Source organism: Passer montanus, unplaced genomic scaffold (genome assembly GCF_014805655.1).
Source record: "Passer montanus isolate IOZ18808 unplaced genomic scaffold, ASM1480565v1 scaffold15, whole genome shotgun sequence".
Classification (NCBI taxonomy): domain Eukaryota; kingdom Metazoa; phylum Chordata; class Aves; order Passeriformes; family Passeridae; genus Passer; species Passer montanus.
Window position 1 is genome coordinate 4,244,158 of NW_024362051.1, and position 19,901 is coordinate 4,264,058.

General features: G+C 38.3%; 1 protein-coding gene across 3 annotated transcripts in view; it reads right to left on the reverse strand.

The window, feature by feature from the left end:
- Nucleotides 1-631: 631 nt before the first annotated feature.
- Nucleotides 632-19,901, reverse strand: part of RAD50 (RAD50 double strand break repair protein) — a 34,924-nt gene continuing 15,654 nt past the window's right edge. For 2 of the 3 annotated variants that reach the window (XM_039701538.1, XM_039701537.1), the window contains 25 exons: nucleotides 19,559-19,735; nucleotides 19,083-19,166; nucleotides 18,702-18,853; nucleotides 17,706-17,891; nucleotides 17,356-17,560; nucleotides 16,812-16,940; nucleotides 16,431-16,596; nucleotides 15,561-15,754; nucleotides 14,826-15,032; nucleotides 13,801-13,983; nucleotides 13,434-13,591; nucleotides 12,590-12,765; nucleotides 12,253-12,490; nucleotides 11,571-11,760; nucleotides 10,594-10,720; nucleotides 10,177-10,370; nucleotides 9,758-9,868; nucleotides 9,126-9,218; nucleotides 8,927-9,040; nucleotides 8,010-8,137; nucleotides 7,025-7,249; nucleotides 4,454-4,539; nucleotides 3,888-4,030; nucleotides 2,443-2,576; nucleotides 1,370-2,124 (listed from right to left, as the gene is read on the reverse strand). In XM_039701538.1, the coding sequence (XP_039557472.1) occupies nucleotides 1,938-2,124; nucleotides 2,443-2,576; nucleotides 3,888-4,030; nucleotides 4,454-4,539; nucleotides 7,025-7,249; nucleotides 8,010-8,137; nucleotides 8,927-9,040; nucleotides 9,126-9,218; nucleotides 9,758-9,868; nucleotides 10,177-10,370; nucleotides 10,594-10,720; nucleotides 11,571-11,760; nucleotides 12,253-12,490; nucleotides 12,590-12,765; nucleotides 13,434-13,591; nucleotides 13,801-13,983; nucleotides 14,826-15,032; nucleotides 15,561-15,754; nucleotides 16,431-16,596; nucleotides 16,812-16,940; nucleotides 17,356-17,560; nucleotides 17,706-17,891; nucleotides 18,702-18,853; nucleotides 19,083-19,166; nucleotides 19,559-19,687 (3,939 nt within the window). In that variant the 5' untranslated portion in view covers nucleotides 19,688-19,735 and the 3' untranslated portion in view covers nucleotides 1,370-1,937. Of the gene's footprint in view, nucleotides 760-1,369; nucleotides 2,125-2,442; nucleotides 2,577-3,887; nucleotides 4,031-4,453; nucleotides 4,540-7,024; nucleotides 7,250-8,009; nucleotides 8,138-8,926; nucleotides 9,041-9,125; nucleotides 9,219-9,757; nucleotides 9,869-10,176; nucleotides 10,371-10,593; nucleotides 10,721-11,570; nucleotides 11,761-12,252; nucleotides 12,491-12,589; nucleotides 12,766-13,433; nucleotides 13,592-13,800; nucleotides 13,984-14,825; nucleotides 15,033-15,560; nucleotides 15,755-16,430; nucleotides 16,597-16,811; nucleotides 16,941-17,355; nucleotides 17,561-17,705; nucleotides 17,892-18,701; nucleotides 18,854-19,082; nucleotides 19,167-19,558; nucleotides 19,736-19,901 lie in introns of those variants that run through there. The other variant, XR_005626696.1, reaches the window with a different exon arrangement.

Here is a 19,901-nt window from a genome sequence, read left to right on the forward strand (position 1 = left end):
CTTCCTGTGGGCACAGCTGAGGTGCCAGCACTGCCAGCACCAGAGCAGTCAGGGCCCTTCCTGCCCTCACTCTCCCAAGGTGTCCATCAACAGCAGAATATCATGGAAGTCCTAGAAGTTTCTCTTACACTTGATTCACATAAACACGTTTTTTATTTTCCAGTCCACATGAAAACCATGGGGCTGGCAGAGTCTCTTTTCCATGCCATGGGCTGTAAAGGATTATTCAAATTATTCAGTGAATTTTTTGAGATAATTTTAATTGATTTGATATAGGAGAGGTTGGTTTCCCACTACATTTCATGTGTTTTCCCTATGTTCTGGAAAAACTTTTAATGTCAAAGTGAGGATAAACTTGGGAAAGGCCAATTAGGCAAAAATGCCCCCAAAGTGGTTTCCCAGTGACTGGGGTCACCCTGACCCTGGTGGCATGCAGCTTCAGAAAATTTAGGCAGAAATACTCCTTACCTGAAGATCTTGGTTTCTGTCATTTCTCTTTAGGGCACCTCCTGAGGCCTGAGGGCCTTTGCCAGCGAGAAGAACCAGAGCTGGGGGACACTGGGCTCTGTCCCTTCCCCTGCAGATGTCCATTCCTCAGCAGCTGCTGCTAGAGGTGTGCGATGGCAAGTGAGGGGCTCAGCTGCACCTGCTCCATCAAGCTCTGCCAGCCCCAGGCCCTGCCTACACAAGCCAGCTCTGCTTGCACCCCGCCCCTGTCAACTCCTCCTTATCCCTGCAAAATAAAGGGATTCCTGCACCCTGGAAGAGAAGGAAGAAAACATGCAATGCTCTTAGGCTCATTTAAGCATTTGCCAAAGAGAAATGTCCTGATGTTACAGAAATTAACTTTCTTTAATGGTGGTTTAAAGGTTTTTCCTCTCAAATTGTGCTTTGGTCATACACTGTTTGCTGAGGAGGGTCAGCCCATCACTGCTGATTGCAAGACTTTAAAGAATTACAAATCCAGCTCCTGCTTGTGGACTCCTACCAAGAATTCAAGGTAGCCCCTGACTCATCTACAAAGAAACAGAAATTCCTTCCCTCAGGGCTTGCATGGCTTTGGAAGCAGCATGCTTTGTGCAGCCTCAGGACTCTGATGATCAGGCCCTTCGCATTTTGCAGCAGGCCACCCCCATGGCTTTCCACTGTCACTCCCACTGAGAAGCAGGTTCCCTGGGAATGCCAAGCTGCAGGACCCCTAGCTGTTGTCACTCCAAGGAAAAGAGCTTCAGGAAGAGCTCAGAGCAGGGCAGGCAAAGCTCAGCATCCACACTAAGTCTCTGAGACACTTATGCTCCATTTCCCCCTTTGCAGACACTGCCATGAAGAATTAGAACTCACTGAACAGAGAATTTACTCATTCACCTGGTTAGAGATGAGCCTTTGCTTTATTCTGAAGCAAGGCAAGATTCTGTCTTTGAACAGCCAGACTTATGTCACCTTGCAGAGAAAGCAATAAAAGTTCTCTTTGAAGCTTGTCACTTTTGGGTAGATTAGGTGGGTAGCAATGAACACACCTTCAACCAAAGTGCTACCCATCACTGCTGACCTTGCCAGAGATGGAGAGCAAGCTGTATTGCCCTGGCAGAGCTGCAGCTATTCCAGAGAACCTGCAATTTGTCCCACTCAACATGCAAAAAGAACATCACAACTTGATTTCCACTTTTAAAGCATAAAATACATCAACATTTAACTGTGTGGTAGTAATTTAAATTCTTTCAAATTCTGTTGATTCCTAAGCCCAGGCACAGAAATATGTAGAAAGGTAAGAAATTTAAAAGTATCATGTTTTAGACTCTGGCTAAAATTGTTACAAATCTTCAGTAGAATATGATAGGAAGGAACTACATTTTCAGACACCTACACTGAGCTCTTCACGTCAGGCAGTGTATAATGTAGCAGGTTAGGCTGCCTATAATATGTCATTACTTGACATTCTAATGAACATAGGAGCCTAGGGAGCTGACACTGCATTTCATAATCTCAGAGCACTGGTCAATGTTCTTCTTTATCCTGTAGAATGTTTCCACATACTCAGAACGGCCCAGAAGTTCAACAAAATCTTCATCATGAGTAATCACCAGCAGCTGAAAGTTGCGTTGGTGTAAGCGGCTCTTTATTATCCTACAAAGAGATATCAGAGGGTGCATTTACCTACATCCCTGCTAGCATCAGAGAGCTGCACAAACATTGCACAAAAACATTTCAGTATTGATAATGAATGATGTGATACCGAGTAATCTAATGCTGATTACCCACTCTTTTTAACCACATTAAAAAACCCCCTCAAATTATATAAGAAATACCTTTTTCTTTTCCAGATAGAGATGGAATCTAAAACTACTCACAACAAAGACACGCCAGCTTAAAATATAATTCACTACTGGCAAATGGGTATTGCAGAATCCCCACTGTTAAGCACCACAAGGAGAGCTCACTTACTCCACCAGGGCGTGTGCCAGGGACTCGATGTTTTCTCGGTCGAGGTTGGTTGTAGGCTCGTCCAGGGCCAGAATGCCACAGTTGATACAGAATGCTTCTGCTAGAGCAAGGCGAATGATGAGAGAAGCAAGCACCTGAGGGAAAGGAAAAAACACAAACATCTCAAGCTTCAAACTGTTTAGAGAGGATCTACACAAAACAACCTGTTTTTATGCCATTACAAACAGTGACTGAAGTTTACAGAACAATGTGCTGACAGTTGACAAAATGACAGTAACTAATTACTGAAAAACTACATTGAAACTTCTAGTTTGAATTCAAAGATTGACTCTACAAAGAAGCACTCAAAATTCAGAAGACACTGAAAGTAAGGATTCTAATCTGAGGCAAAGCCACAATGACACTGCCATTCACATTACCCCTACACTCTGCTTGAGCCCACCCCACTGCAGGAGGTGGAAATTTCTCTGCATATTGCTCAGTTACTGAACTCCTGACTTCTTACTATAATGGAAGACAGTAGGATTTACCACCTTCTGTGTTAGTTTTGCATCAACATGCATAATCATATTTACAAGATCTCCTGAACTTCTAAAAACTACAGAACACTCAATGGAAAAATATTTTCCAATTATCACAACTGCTGGCATCACATTTCATCATCAAAGAAGAGTTCTCAGAATTTCAGCTAAGAAACCTGCTCAAGTTTCACTCTCACTTACATAGGACTCTAACGCAACATCCTAAACTGCTCCAGGAGAGCACACGTTTAATAGGACAGGTGGAAAGAACCCTCAGCGTGTGTGGGTGTGGTTAACTGTGATGAACTCTGACCACGCTGGTGACACAACTGGTGTGCCATCAGGCCACTTGGCCAGTGTGAGGATGAATGGAGAGCCCACGGAGCTGCAAGGTGACAGCACAGGACGAAGTGCAGTGCCTGGAAGTATGGCTAGTGTGATATTGGTGACGTGAACTGAAAGGATGTAGTCAGCAGCAGGTGAAAGCAGCATAATTTGGAGGAAGAGAGATCCTATCAACTTAGAGGTAGATGCAGTTGCAAAAAGAAGACCAAAGGCTCAAAAAGAAAAAAAAAAAAAACCCAAAAAAAAACCACAGAGCAAATCAATAGACCTGAAGCTGAGGTTAGCTCAGTGGTAACCAGGAAGAGACAAAATGGGAGGACTTGAACCTGAGGACAGAGGAAGACAAACCCTTCACTCCTGCAGAGCATCAGCCTAGTGCCCATCTGAAACAATGGATTTTGGCAGCCCAAAGCAGGGTTCAGATGCTGAGTTACATATTGTGTAACACTCAGAGAGAGTGAAGGGAAGTTGTACACAATAATAAATTAGAGTTGGAGCTGCCTGTTCTTTGGTCTCTTGACTCCTTTGCATTCATGTGAGTCAGTTTTCAGAATCCCTGTGAAGATAAAGAGCTTTTACCTTTTGCCCAGCACTGCACCTTCCTCGCATGTCCAGTGCTGTATCTCCCTTCACCATCACTACCCTGTAATTGTAATTTCTTCTTTTGTCAGTGGCTGAGACATTCTCATCTGCATCAGAGCGAATTTCTATATATTCAATATCTGAAAATGGGAAGGAGACAGTTTGTACATTATCAAAAGTCTTGAAAAATATCACAGGATTAATGGGAGATGAGAGGTATAATATGTAGTAACAATAAAAATTCCATTCAGAACTCCCATTGCTAGATCCACCTTGGAAATTAACTTTTCCAAAATGGAAGGAATGAACCCATGCACTGTCCTGTGACAAAGAAACCTAACCTTTGGAAAACAGGGAGAAGTGAAAATTAACTCTATTTATCCTGCATGTTATTACACAGTGTGCAATAAAAAGATTATAGTGGTGAAGAACAGATACAGCCTTTAGAATGGAACCAGCTATTTCCCATCATGCAAATAAACACTCTTCCTTATGCAGTGCTCAATAACAAATGGATACATATGGGTAAAACTTAAAAAAATATTTTTATATTTATATAATACCTTGTCCTCTGTAGATGCTTCGCCACAGGTCACGAATTATTTTGTTAATTTCTTCCATTTTCATGCTATGAAATGTCATTATTGCTCTAAAAAAACAGCAAAAAATGTGAACTGTTAGAGATTCAACCATGACCTGCTATGGACTGCTAGGGGCTTTAATGCAGGTGGCAGCTCCCTTTCCATTCCCTTAATACTTTCACTAAAAATACAGAATATACTAGTTGATTTTGGACAGAGAAGTACCTAAAGAGTAACCACATGCCATTGTGTAAATAATTCTATGCTCACAATCAGCTCAGTTTTAAGAAGTAGGAAAGTAATGATAACAAATATTTTTGCAGTCACTCAATGGAGAATGACTGTATCTGACTTTTTAAGAGATTTATGATTTATGTGTGAGGTTTATTTTCAGCCTGACACCAAGAAGATGAATTTGATGTTAAGCTTTCCAGAACAGAACTGTTACTCTGGCATAGTCTGCCAACAGGGCAAACAGCAGGAAAGGAGACCCTGAAGTCTCCTCAGAGCAGATAATTCCTATGGAGAAAATAATTTGTAATTTCCCAAGCAGACACTGAGACAAGAAATACTTTTCTCTTTAGCAGCAAGAGTAACACAGGATATCATTAATAACTTTTAATTTAATTTCTCTGGTTAACATAGTAGCACGGCTTTAGTTCTTTAACAGATGAAATCTTAGCAAACACTCAGAAAAGGACAGGACACTGCATTTCTCCCTTGGCTTTTTACAGAAAAGCTACTCTGTAATGAAAGAAATGCTCACTCACTTTATGGCAATGTCTTCTTTCAAAAAATATGGTGGAAATAAAACATCCTTCTGAAATGGACTTTTACATGTGCTTTTTCCACCTTGGCTCTTCCACCTGTTCTGGGGAATACTGAGGTATCAACTCTAATATGTTTTGTTAAGTAAAAATGAAGCATTTTCAACTATTTGCTTAGGCCCAAGAATGCATTCCTCATCATAAACCTCTAAATAGAGTCAATAAAGACCATCTGATAGCATGGAACACCCAAAATGTTGGTTTTCCCAGCCACAGATAGAGCTCTGGCCATTAGAGTTTGCATTTTGCCTAGCTGATTTTTCAGATGATTACCGCTAAGTGATGCTTATCTATTTTTCTTGAAATTACAAGACTGTTTTCCTGTTTAGCCTTAAATAGAAACAATAGATGATTTGATACCATACAAAAAATTCTAAAAAGGAAATTCTTGGAGTGCATTTCCATTACAACTGAAAGGGAAGACTTATACACGCTCTGAACAACTTGGATCTTCACACAAATTTTGGATTAGCTTACATTCTAATATTATGCTGACTTTATTTAATGTTATTATCAAACTAGCTTAGAACAGGGTTCCTTTAGAATGTCCTTTCAACTTGGAAAGTCCTCATTTATTTTGTTTCTCTTCTTGACCATTATGCTGTATCCTCAACCATGTAATTACTCTTTTGTGCTCCTTTTTCCAGCACTAGCAAACCCTTTTAAAGAGAAGGCCAAAATTCCATACTTTATTCAAGACACAGGTGTATTGAGAATTCCTACAGTGGCCAAAATGTTTCTCTTTCTTTCTCTTTTTTTCATTCCTAATATTTCTCTTTCTGCCACTGAGAACCAGTTTTCTATTTCCTGAAATGTATCCACTGATTCCAAAATCCTCTCCCACTGTCCACCGAGTTGTTCACTGCTATTCCATCGTTATAACCAAACAAACAGGGTTTTTAGGGAGCCACATGTTTTATTTTGTATATTGTTACCAATTTTGAGATGCTCTTTTTGCCCAGTCAGTCCAAGACTAGCACACAAGCTTCCAGAGGAAACAGAAACAAGAACAAACTTGCTACACTTTCCATCAAATGCCAGATATGTTTCTTATGATCTTACTTTCTTTAATATAAGCACAAAGCCACCCACACTGGAAAAGGGCAAAAAACTCCCTCTACACTGTAGTATTTTTTAAAACACAATTGTTTACCTGAGAAAATGCCATGGGAAACAAGAAATCTACTTGGTATATCTTATTCATGTTAAGATATGACCAGAAGATGCTAAAATCTATTGCTATAGAAGTGAAAGTAGAAGGGCTCAGCTAAAAATGAAAGATTTAAACATCAATCTCACCTTTCCTTATCCCTCTCCTACTGCTGTACTGCAAATAGAAGTCCTAAAATGCACAACTAAAACTCCAAGTAAGTCTTTCAGAGAATTGGGAGTACAAATATCAGACTTATCTATGACTGTATTAAATTCCAGTTATTACCATCAATGCATTTAATATATGTATATTATAGGCATTAACTTAAAAATTTCCTACATTATACCAATCCTGTGCAGTTTCCAGTATAGTTTCATTAATTTACTTAGGAAGTTGTACCTTATGTTTTCTTAATATTTAAATATAGAAGAATATATGAATATATGAAGAAAAATTATATAGCTCAAGGGATCATATCAATTTCCTCTAAGTCACCCTGGAAGCCTGAAATTGAGAGCTGCTTTTGCATCAGACAAAAATATTTAAGAATCAGCCTCATTTGACAACACTTACTTATCAAGAGCCTTGTAATAAAGGTCCAGGTCTTTGTTGACCAGCTCTGTTGTTCTCATGACAATCATCATGTCCCTGTACTTTTCTTCTGCATCTCTGAACTGCGGCTCGCGGAGCTCCTTTCTGAAGCGAACAATCTCCTCCTCAAACCCGCGCTGCCGGCCCAGAGCAACGTGATGGTTCCTCTTCAGAGACTCTATTTTCTCCTCCAAATGTTTCTGCTCACTGCCAAACCAGAGTTGATGCACATGTATTTTGTATCTAGTGTTTCAATTTTTTAATCAGGGTTCTAATTTTGAGTTTACGTTGGACAACAGCTGATTGTATCATATCTATAAAGTCCATAACAATTAAAATTATTGCACTAATGTCACTGAAATGAAGACACTATTGAAATAAAAATAGTTTTAAGTTTGTTAAGAATATCTTCTAATTACTATTCTGAGTGAGAGAAGCAAGTTGTCAAGTTCAAATGGTAAAGTGCTATATGTATAAACAAAAAAAATTAATTTTATAGATGGATACTGAGCAAAATAAGATGAATTACTGGGTAAGCTCTAGCATGCTAAATAAATATTTCACATGCAAGAACCAGCAAAGGGGTAATTACTTTTCAAAAGTGTTTATTATGTAAGCCATTATTACTAAACTATTGCAGTAAACATAAAATTTGCTGCTGGGAACTAAGTGAGCAGACTGAAAATAAAAACTAAATACTCTCATCCAGAAGCATGAATTACTTCAACGTGGATTTCTCAGTAAACATCATGAAAAGGACTGGAACAGGTATGAGCATATATCTCCTATTTCTAGCCAGAGCACTGTTATCACAGGGATATGAACCAAACACAGGTGTGAAGGAGGAAGGGGCCTGCACGAGTGGGGTGGGAAGAGGACCAGACACACTGAAACACACTGACTGCAACAGCCAGATGTTCCATGAATTCTTGTGCAAAGCACACCATTCTGTTTTGGAGGTGCTTACTTTTTCATCTGGGGGACTTTCATCTCTCCCATCTCCTTCATAAGTTGTTTTATATTGTCTTCAACTTCTTTCAGCTCTTCATTCCGCTTCCTCAGAGTGAGGTTATCCTCCAGCCACCTTTCCTGTATCTAGCTCCGAAGAAACAAGAAATTGTATAATGTTTCAGCATGTTGGTTATCAATTACAATGTATCAGTGCTGCACAACTCTGAAACATGCTGCAAGGATAAAAGAATTGAAAACAACAAAAATTATCACAGTGAGAATTTAACTTGTCCTAGAAATAGAATAAAATGGAAATCAACAGTATTATTTAATCTCTCAAACTGGAATAACACTCAGCAGTGTTTACTGCCACAAGTAAACACAGGAGTGATTCTTTTTGAGAATATCAATCCATGTTTCAACCATGGATTTCTGGACAAGTAGATTTCACCAAGGATGGATTTAACCAAATCTGCTATTGTAGTTCTACAACAGTAGACAGTAACTGAAAGGGCAGAATGCGGAAAGACATATTTCCTATAAGGAATGTAAACAGTATTTGAAACACATACACAAGAATTTAAAGTATATGATAAATCTGGAATAGCAAGCAACTTTGGTACCTGCAGCTCGTACTTTACTTACAAAGGCATGTATCCTCCACATACAGATACTCCTGAAAATGCTGACTGCTATCCCACCAGACTTAACTCTTAGAAATACCATCAGATGATAGAGATAAATGGTTTTTAATTTCCACATACAAATCTCAAGACTATTTTCAGCCTAATGCACGTACAACAACTATCCTGACTAACAACTGATCAAATAAATCAAGAGGAAGCTAATTTCACACCACTACAGACCTAGGCAGACAAACCAGAACTAGGAATTATTTCAACTATGCCAAGTATACTTTAACAATATATCCACCTTTTGAGTGTCAATATCTTGTCGGGTCATTTCCATCTCTTTACTTATCTTTTCCTTCTGTTTCTCACAGGCAGCCAAACGAGAATTTACTTCATCAAGTTCAGACTCCTTTTGCTAAAGAAAGATGAAGAAAATGGCATATGATTTAAAACCAAAAGTACTTTTGATGCCAACTTTTACTGACTGGTTTTTAGATTACCTTTTTATAGTCTTCTTTTCCTTGTTGAATATAGTTTTCAATTTCTTTCACGTACTTGTTTATATCCTTAACTTTCTCATTTATGCTATTCATCTGCAAAGAAAAGATTTCCAATGAAATATGGTCTTCTGTCCAAGAACAGATATGCTCTGCATCAAAGATAGTGGATAACAGTACCACCAAAGTAGAATTCCTTACTGTAACTCCCTTTAGTTTTCTAATAAAGTCTTCAGCTTCTACAATCCCAGTACTTCTTATAAGCATGAAAATATTTCCCAAAATAAAAGAGGGCCACTAAACGTGGGAAGAACCAGTGTGTCTCTTGGCAAGGATGGGTGATGGCCATCCTTGCTGTTCCTCTTGGGTCTACTTAGGAATGGCTTTTGAATGCCATCAGCCAATGCATACTGCCAAATGTCTCAAGAAGTCTTTTTTCAAGACTGCCAAAGGTGAATTACAATTGAGTTCATGTCCTGACTGACATGTTCCTTTTCTTCCCTAAAAGCTCTACCAATCTAAAGCACCTCCTGGTGTCACTGAAGTTTCCTAGAAGCAAACTCAGTACCACAGCTTCCATCCACTGAAAAACAGTGTTCAATCCTATCTCACAGCTATGCCAAGAGGAAACAAACCTTCTCTTGTGTTTCTTTATTACTTGCAGTCCTTTTATTCACTAGTTCCTCCTTCTCCTGCTGCAATTTGTCTAACTTTGCCTCCAAAGGAAGTACCTGTTCTTCTGCTTCCTGAAAAGTAGTTGGAAAAAGTAGTTTTTATTTTTGCATTCTCGTACAGATCAATAATTTCCCAAGCAGAAAAAAAAGTAATGTGATTACTTATTTCTTTTTTGTGTGCATTAAAAAAAGAAAATGTGAAAATACGTATTTTAAAAGTTCTAGAAATTCCCAAAGATACACAATAGCAACACAGTAGAAACATTTAAAAATCCATCCCATTGTCTAGGACTAGAGACAATATTAAGTATGACAAGATTATTATTTTTTATTTCAAGGCCAGCAAAGCTAAGGGTTAGACAACTGGGAGTATTTCTCACCTTGATCTCTCTGCGTAGGGACTGAACCTCAGTGCTTAACTCCACAGTCTGCTCCTCCAGCTGCCGCCGCCGCTGCATGCTGCTGACAATCTGCAGCCTCTCTGCCTTCAGCTCATTCACTGCACTCTTCAGCTGCTGAATCTGGCTTTGCTGGTCCTGCTTGCGTTTTTGATTGAACTCAATTTTACTGGTAACTGCAGAGGAAAAGAGAGTCAATCTGTTATCAAAACCATTATTGTAATCCTTACTAAAATTCATCTCTAAATTAAGCTGGCATGACTCAAAAAACCACCAACAATGAACTAGGAGAACAGAGTTATTTGAGAACATAAAATAAATAAACCAAAATATTAATGGCAAGAATTTTGGAATGTTACTTTTAGTATAAAAATGAAATAACAGGTCTGTAGAACCTACCTGTATCCCACAAGTGTTTTTTCTCTTGTTTTTCTTTGCTTACTTGAAGCACAGTTCTACTTAAATTGACACCTAGCAGCTTAGCCTCCTGCTGAGCAATTTTTCGTTCAACATCTCTGATATCAGTCTGAAAATATGAGGAAAAGTACCATTACCACTGTATTAGTCTTTAACAATGTATTTTTTCACTTTGGGCACATAAGAACAAGCTCGGGGCTTGAGGCACTCAAGAGCTTCCAATTTCCTTCCCTCGTAGAGCAATGTCACATCATTAGCAGTAGGGTTATGTCAGCTGCTAGGAACTGGAATTCCTAACTGTGGATGGAATCAGCCAATAAGGATGCACAGGCCTTTATCATCCCCAGCCCACTTCAGGACAGTTCCATGTGCAATCTGTCCCTCCAACACTGGAACTGTTGGAGCTTCAGGAGCTGCTGACATCTCCACCTTGTGAAATGCTCTCAGTCCTTTATCTGGCCCCAGGTTCCCTAATTGCTCCTTTGAAGGTTCTCAGTCAAGCAAAGATTTTGTGTTGATAATAGAAGCATGAAGACTGCTCAAAACAGTCTCCTATGCCAGAATAATCAAATGTGCAAGATTTCTCTTTCCCTTTATCATATATTCAGATGGCACAGAACCAGGAAGCACATGTGAGATGCTGGGAATACAGTGACCTATAATGACTACAAAGACTGAAAACACTCAAATGTACTTGTGGTTGTGCTCAGTTCTGGATTATACCTCTATTTTCAGTTCATATAGCACAGAATTGAATCAGAACTCAAGAGACTCTGTGGTGCTCAAAAAAACTTTCGTAAAACAAAGTTTTATTAGTACAACATCATCTAGGTCATACTGTCTTTGGAAGTGTTTTAAAATAAGACCTCAAAGTTCTGTCATTATTACTGAATAACTACATATTTAAATGCAAAGGAAAATAATTTTATGCACTTAAAAAAAAAGTTACCAAAGCATACCTGATACCTTTCCATCAGAGTTATATCCTGTAAACGTGCTTTGGCACCTTCTTCCTCAGACAAAGCTGTCTGGAGAAGTGATTCCTGCTCTTCTATCTCACCCTTCAGGCCTGTCAAATCTCTGTTAGCATTCTGGATCTTGTTCCTCAGGTCTGGAATTTCCTTATCTTGGAGTTCAACTACAGTTCGCCTTAAATAAAATATAAATCCCTAAAATTTCCTTGGTCAAAACCAGCAGCATAAATTGAAGACATTCAAGATCACAAAATCTATTATGTGATTTAGCAGTGGAAGACTAAATTTAGCTAAAATAGTATCCCCTTAATCTTGGCAACATTTAACTAAGCTTATGTTACATAGCCAGCTAAGGTAATACATCCCTCATTTTAAGTGAGGTTATACAGACAAGCAAACAAAATCTCTTTTGGTTTTTAACTTCATTACAGCAAGTGCTCAGGAGAAGGTACAAAGCACTGAACAAGAGTGCCCTCTTGTGAAGGAAAGCTCTACCCTCATCCATTCTCAAATTCTCTCAAAACATTTATCCCACCAATGACATCCTGAAATTAATTAACCAGCCCCAGAATAAAGCCTCCTTGAAGTCTGCATAGCTTTTTATAATCAAACCCCACACATCTGAAAGAAAACAGCCTGTAACCATATGGTTCCCTGAGCACTTTACCGCAGTGGTTTGAGACTCATCATTTCATCACGCTTTTTCTCTTTTCTTTTAAGCTCAGACTCTGTTGACTTCAGTTTGTCTGGGGCAAGGCGCAGTTTAGACTGCAGATCACTGATGACATCCTGCAGTTCAGCCTCTGTCTGAAAAACTCTTTGGCAAACTGGACAACAAGATTGGTTCTCCTCTGTCAGTTGTGTAATGAACTGTGAATAAACTGCAGTGGCTCCAGCAAGCACAGCTGGGTGAAAAACAAACAGAACACTTGTGTTGGATAAACACTGCATAATCACTGAATTAGTATTTCAGGGAAAAAAAGTAAAGCTATATACAAATTTACCTCGCTGTTTGGAACTTTTTTCAATTTCATCTTGAAGTTTGTTCAGGTCACTGTCAAAATCTTGACTTCCACAAACATCAAAAAGTTTTGCTTCATGATTGGACAACTGGGCTTCTTTTTTTTTTAGCTCATTACTGGCGTAAGTTTTATCATATTCTACTGATGCCAGTCGCTTGCTGAAATATGAATGCAGAAACACTTTTATTACCTGAACACAAAGATTTAGACTGTTTAAGCAAATCCAAAATCCATGGAAAGGTAATCTGCAATTGGACTTACAGAACTATTCACCAGTTCTTCTTTATTGATTTTTCATGTAATCTATAGCATGAACTTTTTATTAATCCAAGTACAGCAGAAGTGTTTAATTTTAAATCCCTTTTGTTTTCTAGATGATTACTGATGAGAAACTTCCTACTCTAACTAATTGTTTTATATAATCAAATGAGACCAAGAACAGGTAATCACGCATTAATTTGTGATATAATCACTAACCACTCTGTGACTTATCAGAAAATCAGAAGACCAGCAATTTTGAGCCCCAGGGACATTCATTCAGCTAGAATTAGTATAAACTAAGGATGTTCCAGATCACTATTTTGCTATCTGCTTTTAGTGCTGTCTTTGACACACTGCAAATATTGTGATTTTATTAACTAGCACAAATTGTATCAGCTCTGTATCACAGAAACTCTGCAGGATGTTTTCTCTGATTTTGTAGATACCTAAATAAACACTAATGAATTAAAGTAAAAAGTATTTTGAACATATGAAACTTTCCAACATTTAAATTCATAATTACATAAAAACTTGTGAAGAAATAATCTATTAAATTAATACCTACTTCAGATTAGCAAGAGTATCCCTTGTCTGATTAATCTTTTTATTTTTACCATGAAGCCAGTCTTCAAGTTGTTTTTTATTGGGAAAGTATCCCAGCAGTGATGTTAGTTCCTCAGAATGTCTTGACTTTACTTTTCTAATCTGATCTTCTTTCTCTGCCTGGGGAAATGAAGCATTTTAAATGAAATTTTCCTATCTTCAGGTTTATAACCATCAATGCATTTATTAAGCTAATAGCATCTATGAAGTCAGAAGCTCTACATTTGATTGTTGATAAATACACAAACACACTAAAAAAATACACAAATGTTGGAGGGACTGCATCAATTTCATGTCCCTCTCTTATGAGACATTGATTAAAACATTACTTTGTCTTTCTTCAGCATCTCCATTTGGGTAATGGTTGTGGTGTGTAGATTCAACTGCTCCATCTCTTGATCCAACCTCCTAAGAGCTTTGTCCAGGTCTGTTTTCTCAATTTGCAGAGTCTGTACCTCCTCTTCCAGTGTTTCCACATCGCTGTTCCTCTCAGCCTTCTCCAGCTCACGTTCCTACACAAAAAATAAAAGCCCAGAAGACACAAATAATTACAAAAATCAATAAGTTCTAGCTAAAGGAAATAGAAGAAACCTCTTCAGCTTCCTGGCAGCAGCATCAGTAGCTGTTACAGGAATGACACAAGATTTGTAAAGAATAAACACAAAAGGACAAATGCAGTGACTGGTGTGGGGCAAGAAAAGCCACAGAAAGATATTGGATGCAGTCCTAGAATGCATCACTGCCCCAACTTGCTCATGATTTTACCAGAAGCTCACTCATACTTAGTTTGATTGTCTGTATTTTAGTATCTACTGTATATTAAATTTGGAATTACCCTAGTGAGGAGGCTAAAAGAACCACTGTCAAGCAGAATTCATATATTGCTAACAAACATAAAATATTTGGCTACAAAGGCATAACCAGCTGTTCAGCTGGAACATAAAATGCTGGTAACTGAACTTGCCTGTGAGATGGACTAGTTGGTTATAAGCGTTTTATCTGACAAAGTAATCTCCAAAATGTAGGTAGTATGGAACTTTCAATTCAAAGTTTCTGGCCCAATCATTTGAGAGTAACCAATGTCCTACTTGGCAGCTGTGCTATTACCCTGTTTACAACTCACCAGAAGCTGCACATTCCAGTGTGGACTGTACAAAAACAAGGTAGTGAACAGACCCTGCCCAAAGAGTGCACTATCTGAACAGACAAAACATAAAGAGTATTAAAAGGCAAAAACACATCTGAAAGAGCAAACATCAAGGGAGGCGTTATGGGTTTTGGTATATTTTTAATGATAAAGCCACAAGTTTTTACTTCAAGCTTGTGTAATTTCTTCAATTACACACTAACTTACCATCTTGCCAATCTCCTCATCCAACTCAGTAACCCTGTCTGAAAACCCCTCCAACTGCTGCAATTCACATTTGACATTCTTCAGCTCTGCTTGTTTCTTATTTTGGATGTCTGATTTCAGGTCAATGGTTCTTTCTAATCCAGTTTTCTTGTCTCTTATTTCATCTATTTGTTTTTGTTTCATTGTTTCTTTCTGTGCAAATTCTCTCTGAAAGAAGATCAGCAATAATATAGTCATTATTTTTTAACAGGAAAATATTTTACAATACTTTTTCACACTAGTGTGCCAATATTCACCACAGTAAATCATTGAAGTAGTGAAAAAACAACTTGTCCAAAATTATCTGCTGAAATGTTTCTGATAGGAAAATGCAGATGCATCATACCAGCAGCATTCTGTGACAGCAACTCCATTTTCAACATGACTTCAACAAAAAGTTGCTTATTTTTAAACCAGCTGCCCACTGTAATCCTTCCTCAGGTTTTTGAGCTTGTCAGTGATCCACCTGCATGAGGACTGCTAGAAAAACCTCTGTGATTAACTGCCTGTTCAATAGCCTTGGTGACCACTCCTAATTCCAAAACTAATTTCCATGGAAAGATGCAGCTGACACATTACCAAGAATTCTAAAAAAAACCAGCTTTGGTTCCCCCCAGCACCATAAAGACCCACGTGGACCAATAAAACACCAATGGCCCATACAAATTACACTACTAAAACAACAAAAATTCCTACCATCATACGATTTGCAGCTTCTGTGTCTCTGTCCTGCCTGTCCTTCACCAGCCTGTGAAAACTGGCAATGTGCCTCTCAGTGAAAGGGGCTCGCTCAAACCCATCCAGCTCCAGCTGCGCTGCCAGGGACTGAATTAAGGAATCCCTGGTCACAATGTGCTCCTGGTGACGATCTGCCTGCAGTTGAAGACGACCTCCACAAAGAGAAAAAGTGACGTAAGTGTTCAAAAAGTGAGGCAGAAGACACACTTAGATTCAAAGCCAGTTGAAAGCCTTTGAAACCTTGACGTATTTTTCAACAACATAAAAAGCTACGGAATAAAAAGCTATAGGTAGAGATTTTTATTTCAGGTAACTAAATTTTTATGAATTAAATAAATCAGTAATTCAAAAGTAAGCCTTAAAATCACTAAAAATATTATTCTGATTAAAAAACAGAGCCCAAATGTATTTTATGTAAGCATGTATTCTGTGACTCAACTACTACAGCATTGCTGAAATTCCCATAATCCATCAAAAAAGGATACACAATTGAAAGAATATTACCTTAAAGCCCTCTGACTTGTCCCCAATCCCCATATGAGACATGCAGAATGCTAGGCATTCAGTTTTCATGCTTTTTCTCTGTTTTATGAAAAAATGTACTACATGTTGTAATTATAGCTCAGAAAAAGTGCCTGTTAGAAACTGCAGGAGAAAAACACCTAAACTTGTCCACCAGCAAGACTCTCCCACCCCACTGTGCAGGTGAACCTGAACTAATACACATTTTAGGAGTTTTGTCCAGTTCAGATCACTTCAATCAGTAGTTCCATTTCAGACTTAATTACATTAGACAACACACAAGACTATAAATGAAGTCCAAATTACCTCGTTCAACAAGCAGCTCTGATTTCTCACTGTTAAATCTCTGGCACTCTTTAGTGGCTCTATCTAAATCACGTTTACAGTCCAACAATCTCTTCTCCTTCTCCTTCACTATTCTCTGGTGGTTCTGGTATCTATCCCTTAGTTGTTCATCTGTTCCTTGAAAAACCTGTAGAGCACATACAAATTTGTAAGTAAATTACTGATGTTTTAAAAATGTATAGTTTTTACCACAACAGAATTAAAGGAATAAGAGTTTAAACACCTCACATGCAGAATCTCAGTAATAAGACAGAGGAAAAATCTGCAGCAAGCAAAACTGGAAAACTGTTTTTCTTAGACTGATAAAGTAAAATAATCTAAGTTTTCTTTCATAAAAGCAACCTTTTCCATCTTCTGTTGCAAATCTTGATTATCTTTTTCCATCTGCCGTTTCCTGCTCTCCAGGGCCTTCACATCATTGTCCAACCTCATTACTTTTGTGAGATTCTGCTCAACTACTGCCAGAGAGCTCTGCAAAAGAATGTGGTAAGTAAAATATCTCATCAGTTCATGAACCCCATAGTCAATTATTTTCAGTGCAAAACCTCCAGTTTCATTAAATACGTCTTTAAAATATGGAACATTAAGTTTTAGTTTGGTTTTTGTTTTAATTATAGCTTTAAATGGTTTTAGATACCAGCTAAATTTGAGAGAGATTTTAAACTGACAAAAACCCAATGTTGCTATAAGAATTCTGTTCTTAACCATTCAATAACTGTTTACAGATTAGAGCAGCATTTGCCAGGGGACTTGAGGTATGCTTGAGTCTGCTGCAGGGCAAAGGATTAGACACAAAAGTGCAAGATTTTAACCAAGAAATTCATCCACCTTTCACTTCTTTTATTGTTTTGTATTAAAGTATTAACATAATCCTCATGGAAATTACCTTTAGAGGTTCAAGCTGGTTCTCAATTGATATTACATTCTCCTTAGAAGCAGCCAGTTGAGCTTCTCTGTTGCTGAGATGATCCTGGATTTCCTGTGCTTTCTCTTTATTCTGTTTCAGATATTTCAGTTCTGTCTGACACTCTTTTACTTTCAAGCTTTGTTTCAGTCGTACCTGACGCAGCGCTTCGAGTGCTTTGATATACCTTTAAAAAAAGCAAAATTTCAGCTGCTTTGGCAATACAGCAATACTGAAGTATGAAACAGTGTCTTAGACATTTTTATTAACATTTATGTTATGAGAAGACATTTTAAACTTAGTTTTTATTTAATTACAGTAAAGGGAAAAACCTTGTTGCTGAAAAGATCTCATCAAATTTTTGCTTCAGGGCCTTCCCTTCACTTAAGGGCCAGTTGGATTCTTCTTGGTGACAGAAAATGACATTGTTAAGCACAGATTTGGAAACACCAAGGGCGCTGATCATCTCCCGGTCTATTTCAGCACACTTGGAACTCAGACTGACCTTCTCGCCATGCCTGTGGAGACAGAAAATCCCCAAAGGAGTTACTGGCAAGTTCTTCAAAAACTGAACTGCACTTTAACAGTATAACCTCATTTTAACATACCCATTCAAAAATTTAACAAGTAACAATTTTAAAGCACAAAATTACCATGCTCAACAAAGGCACTTAACACTGCCATCTTTTGAAGTCAGACTGTTTCAGGTATTAGAACTCTGAGGAACCACCAGAGGGGGCAGGACAGCTCTTGAGTTAAAGGAATATACTTAAACAGTGGAGATGGGAGTTGAACACGGGCCAAAAACGATGTGAAACTGAAAATGGTACTAAAGGAAGTAAAGCCTACATACTCCACACAATGATACTTTCAAGCTGTACCCTACAATCACGGAATCATGCAATGATTTGGGTTGGAAACATCCCTACCACCCACCTCATTCCCTCTGCCATGAACAGGAATGCTACTCACAGAACCAGGTTGCTCCAAACCCCATCCACCCTGGCCTTGAACATTTCCAGAAACAGGACAGCCACAGATTCTGTGGGGAACCTCTGCCAGTGCCTCACCACCCTTATTATCAATAAAGTTTTCAAATAAACGCAACTCAACAGATATAAGTATTTCTTAACACCATAGCTATCACATGTGGGAGTTTTCAATCATCTAACAGATAAAGTAATGAAACTACACATCTTTGCAATCTAAAAGAATTAGTAGCTATGTTAAAGAATGCATTCTGTAATCTTCTCTTCTCTGATTCATAAAAATATACCAAATCCAAAGCTATCTTTACGCCAAGCAAGAAGAAACACTTGACAACTTACTTTGTTCTAGTAATGACAGATTCCAGTGTTTTAAACTCTGGAGTCTTGCCTTTCATGGTGCAGACCATGGAGCGCTGCACAGCCATGACCTCCCCGTTGACATCTCGGAACTGCAACCGGATCTGAGCTCTAACGTCGGTTTCGTTGGCAACCTGAGGTAGAAGCAAAAAAAAAAACCAGAATGAGGGGAATTCTTCTCAAGGTCCAAAGGAACGTGTGCCTCTCCAGCTGTGGGGCATGTTCTAATCACCCCCATGCTTTTCTTCATGTCAGCTCAAGGATGGCTACAACTTGAGCATCCCTGTTTTATTCACAACCTGAGTGCAGTGGAGTATTTTACTTAGGTGTAAACACATATTGCATCCAGTCATTATGACTTACCTTTGGATCATGAACAAATGTTTTTCCTTTGGTGCCAGGAGGAAAATCACCGGTGGATATATATTTAAGGCATTCAATGATGGTCTAAGAAAACAGAAGTAAGTATATAGTTATAAAGACAAATTTAGAGTAACCAAGATGGACTACAGGCAAATCCACAGTAACACTTACACATGAGTTAGATATGTAAAGAGACGGGAATAACATTTTAATTTTTGAGTACCATGAAAATATGATACTTTGCAAAAGCAGTTTTCATCAGGACATTAATCAATTTCCTATGAAAAAATATCAACCAGTGCTCTGCAAATTCCAGGGATGAAAGCAGGCTTCTAATAACACTAAACACAATATTTATAGCAAACAGCATGACTTTTAGAATATTATTAAATACCTTTCTGTAGAAATTATCATGCACATGTTATGGCCTTCCAGACCTATTTACAGCTCAAATCCAAACATAAAGTGAGGCTTACCGTTTTTCCTGCACCATTTGGTCCCACCAAAATAGTTAATGGATTAAAGAAAGTGATAATTTGTTTGTCTTTATCTTCTACCCCGAAACTCCTCACTCCGAGGATACTCATTTTTTCAATCCTCGACATTTCTGCTGAACTTCTGTTCCCAAGTCAGAGGTGAAAACACTGTAAATCCTGTAAAAGAGAGCTTTGTGAAAAATGCAGTAGGCAGAAACCACAATAGATTGCTGAAAGCAGGCTAAACACCTACACAAGCAAGTAAAGCCTACATACCCCACACAATGATACTTTCAAACTGTACCCTACAATCACAGAATCATGGCATGATTGGATCATAGAT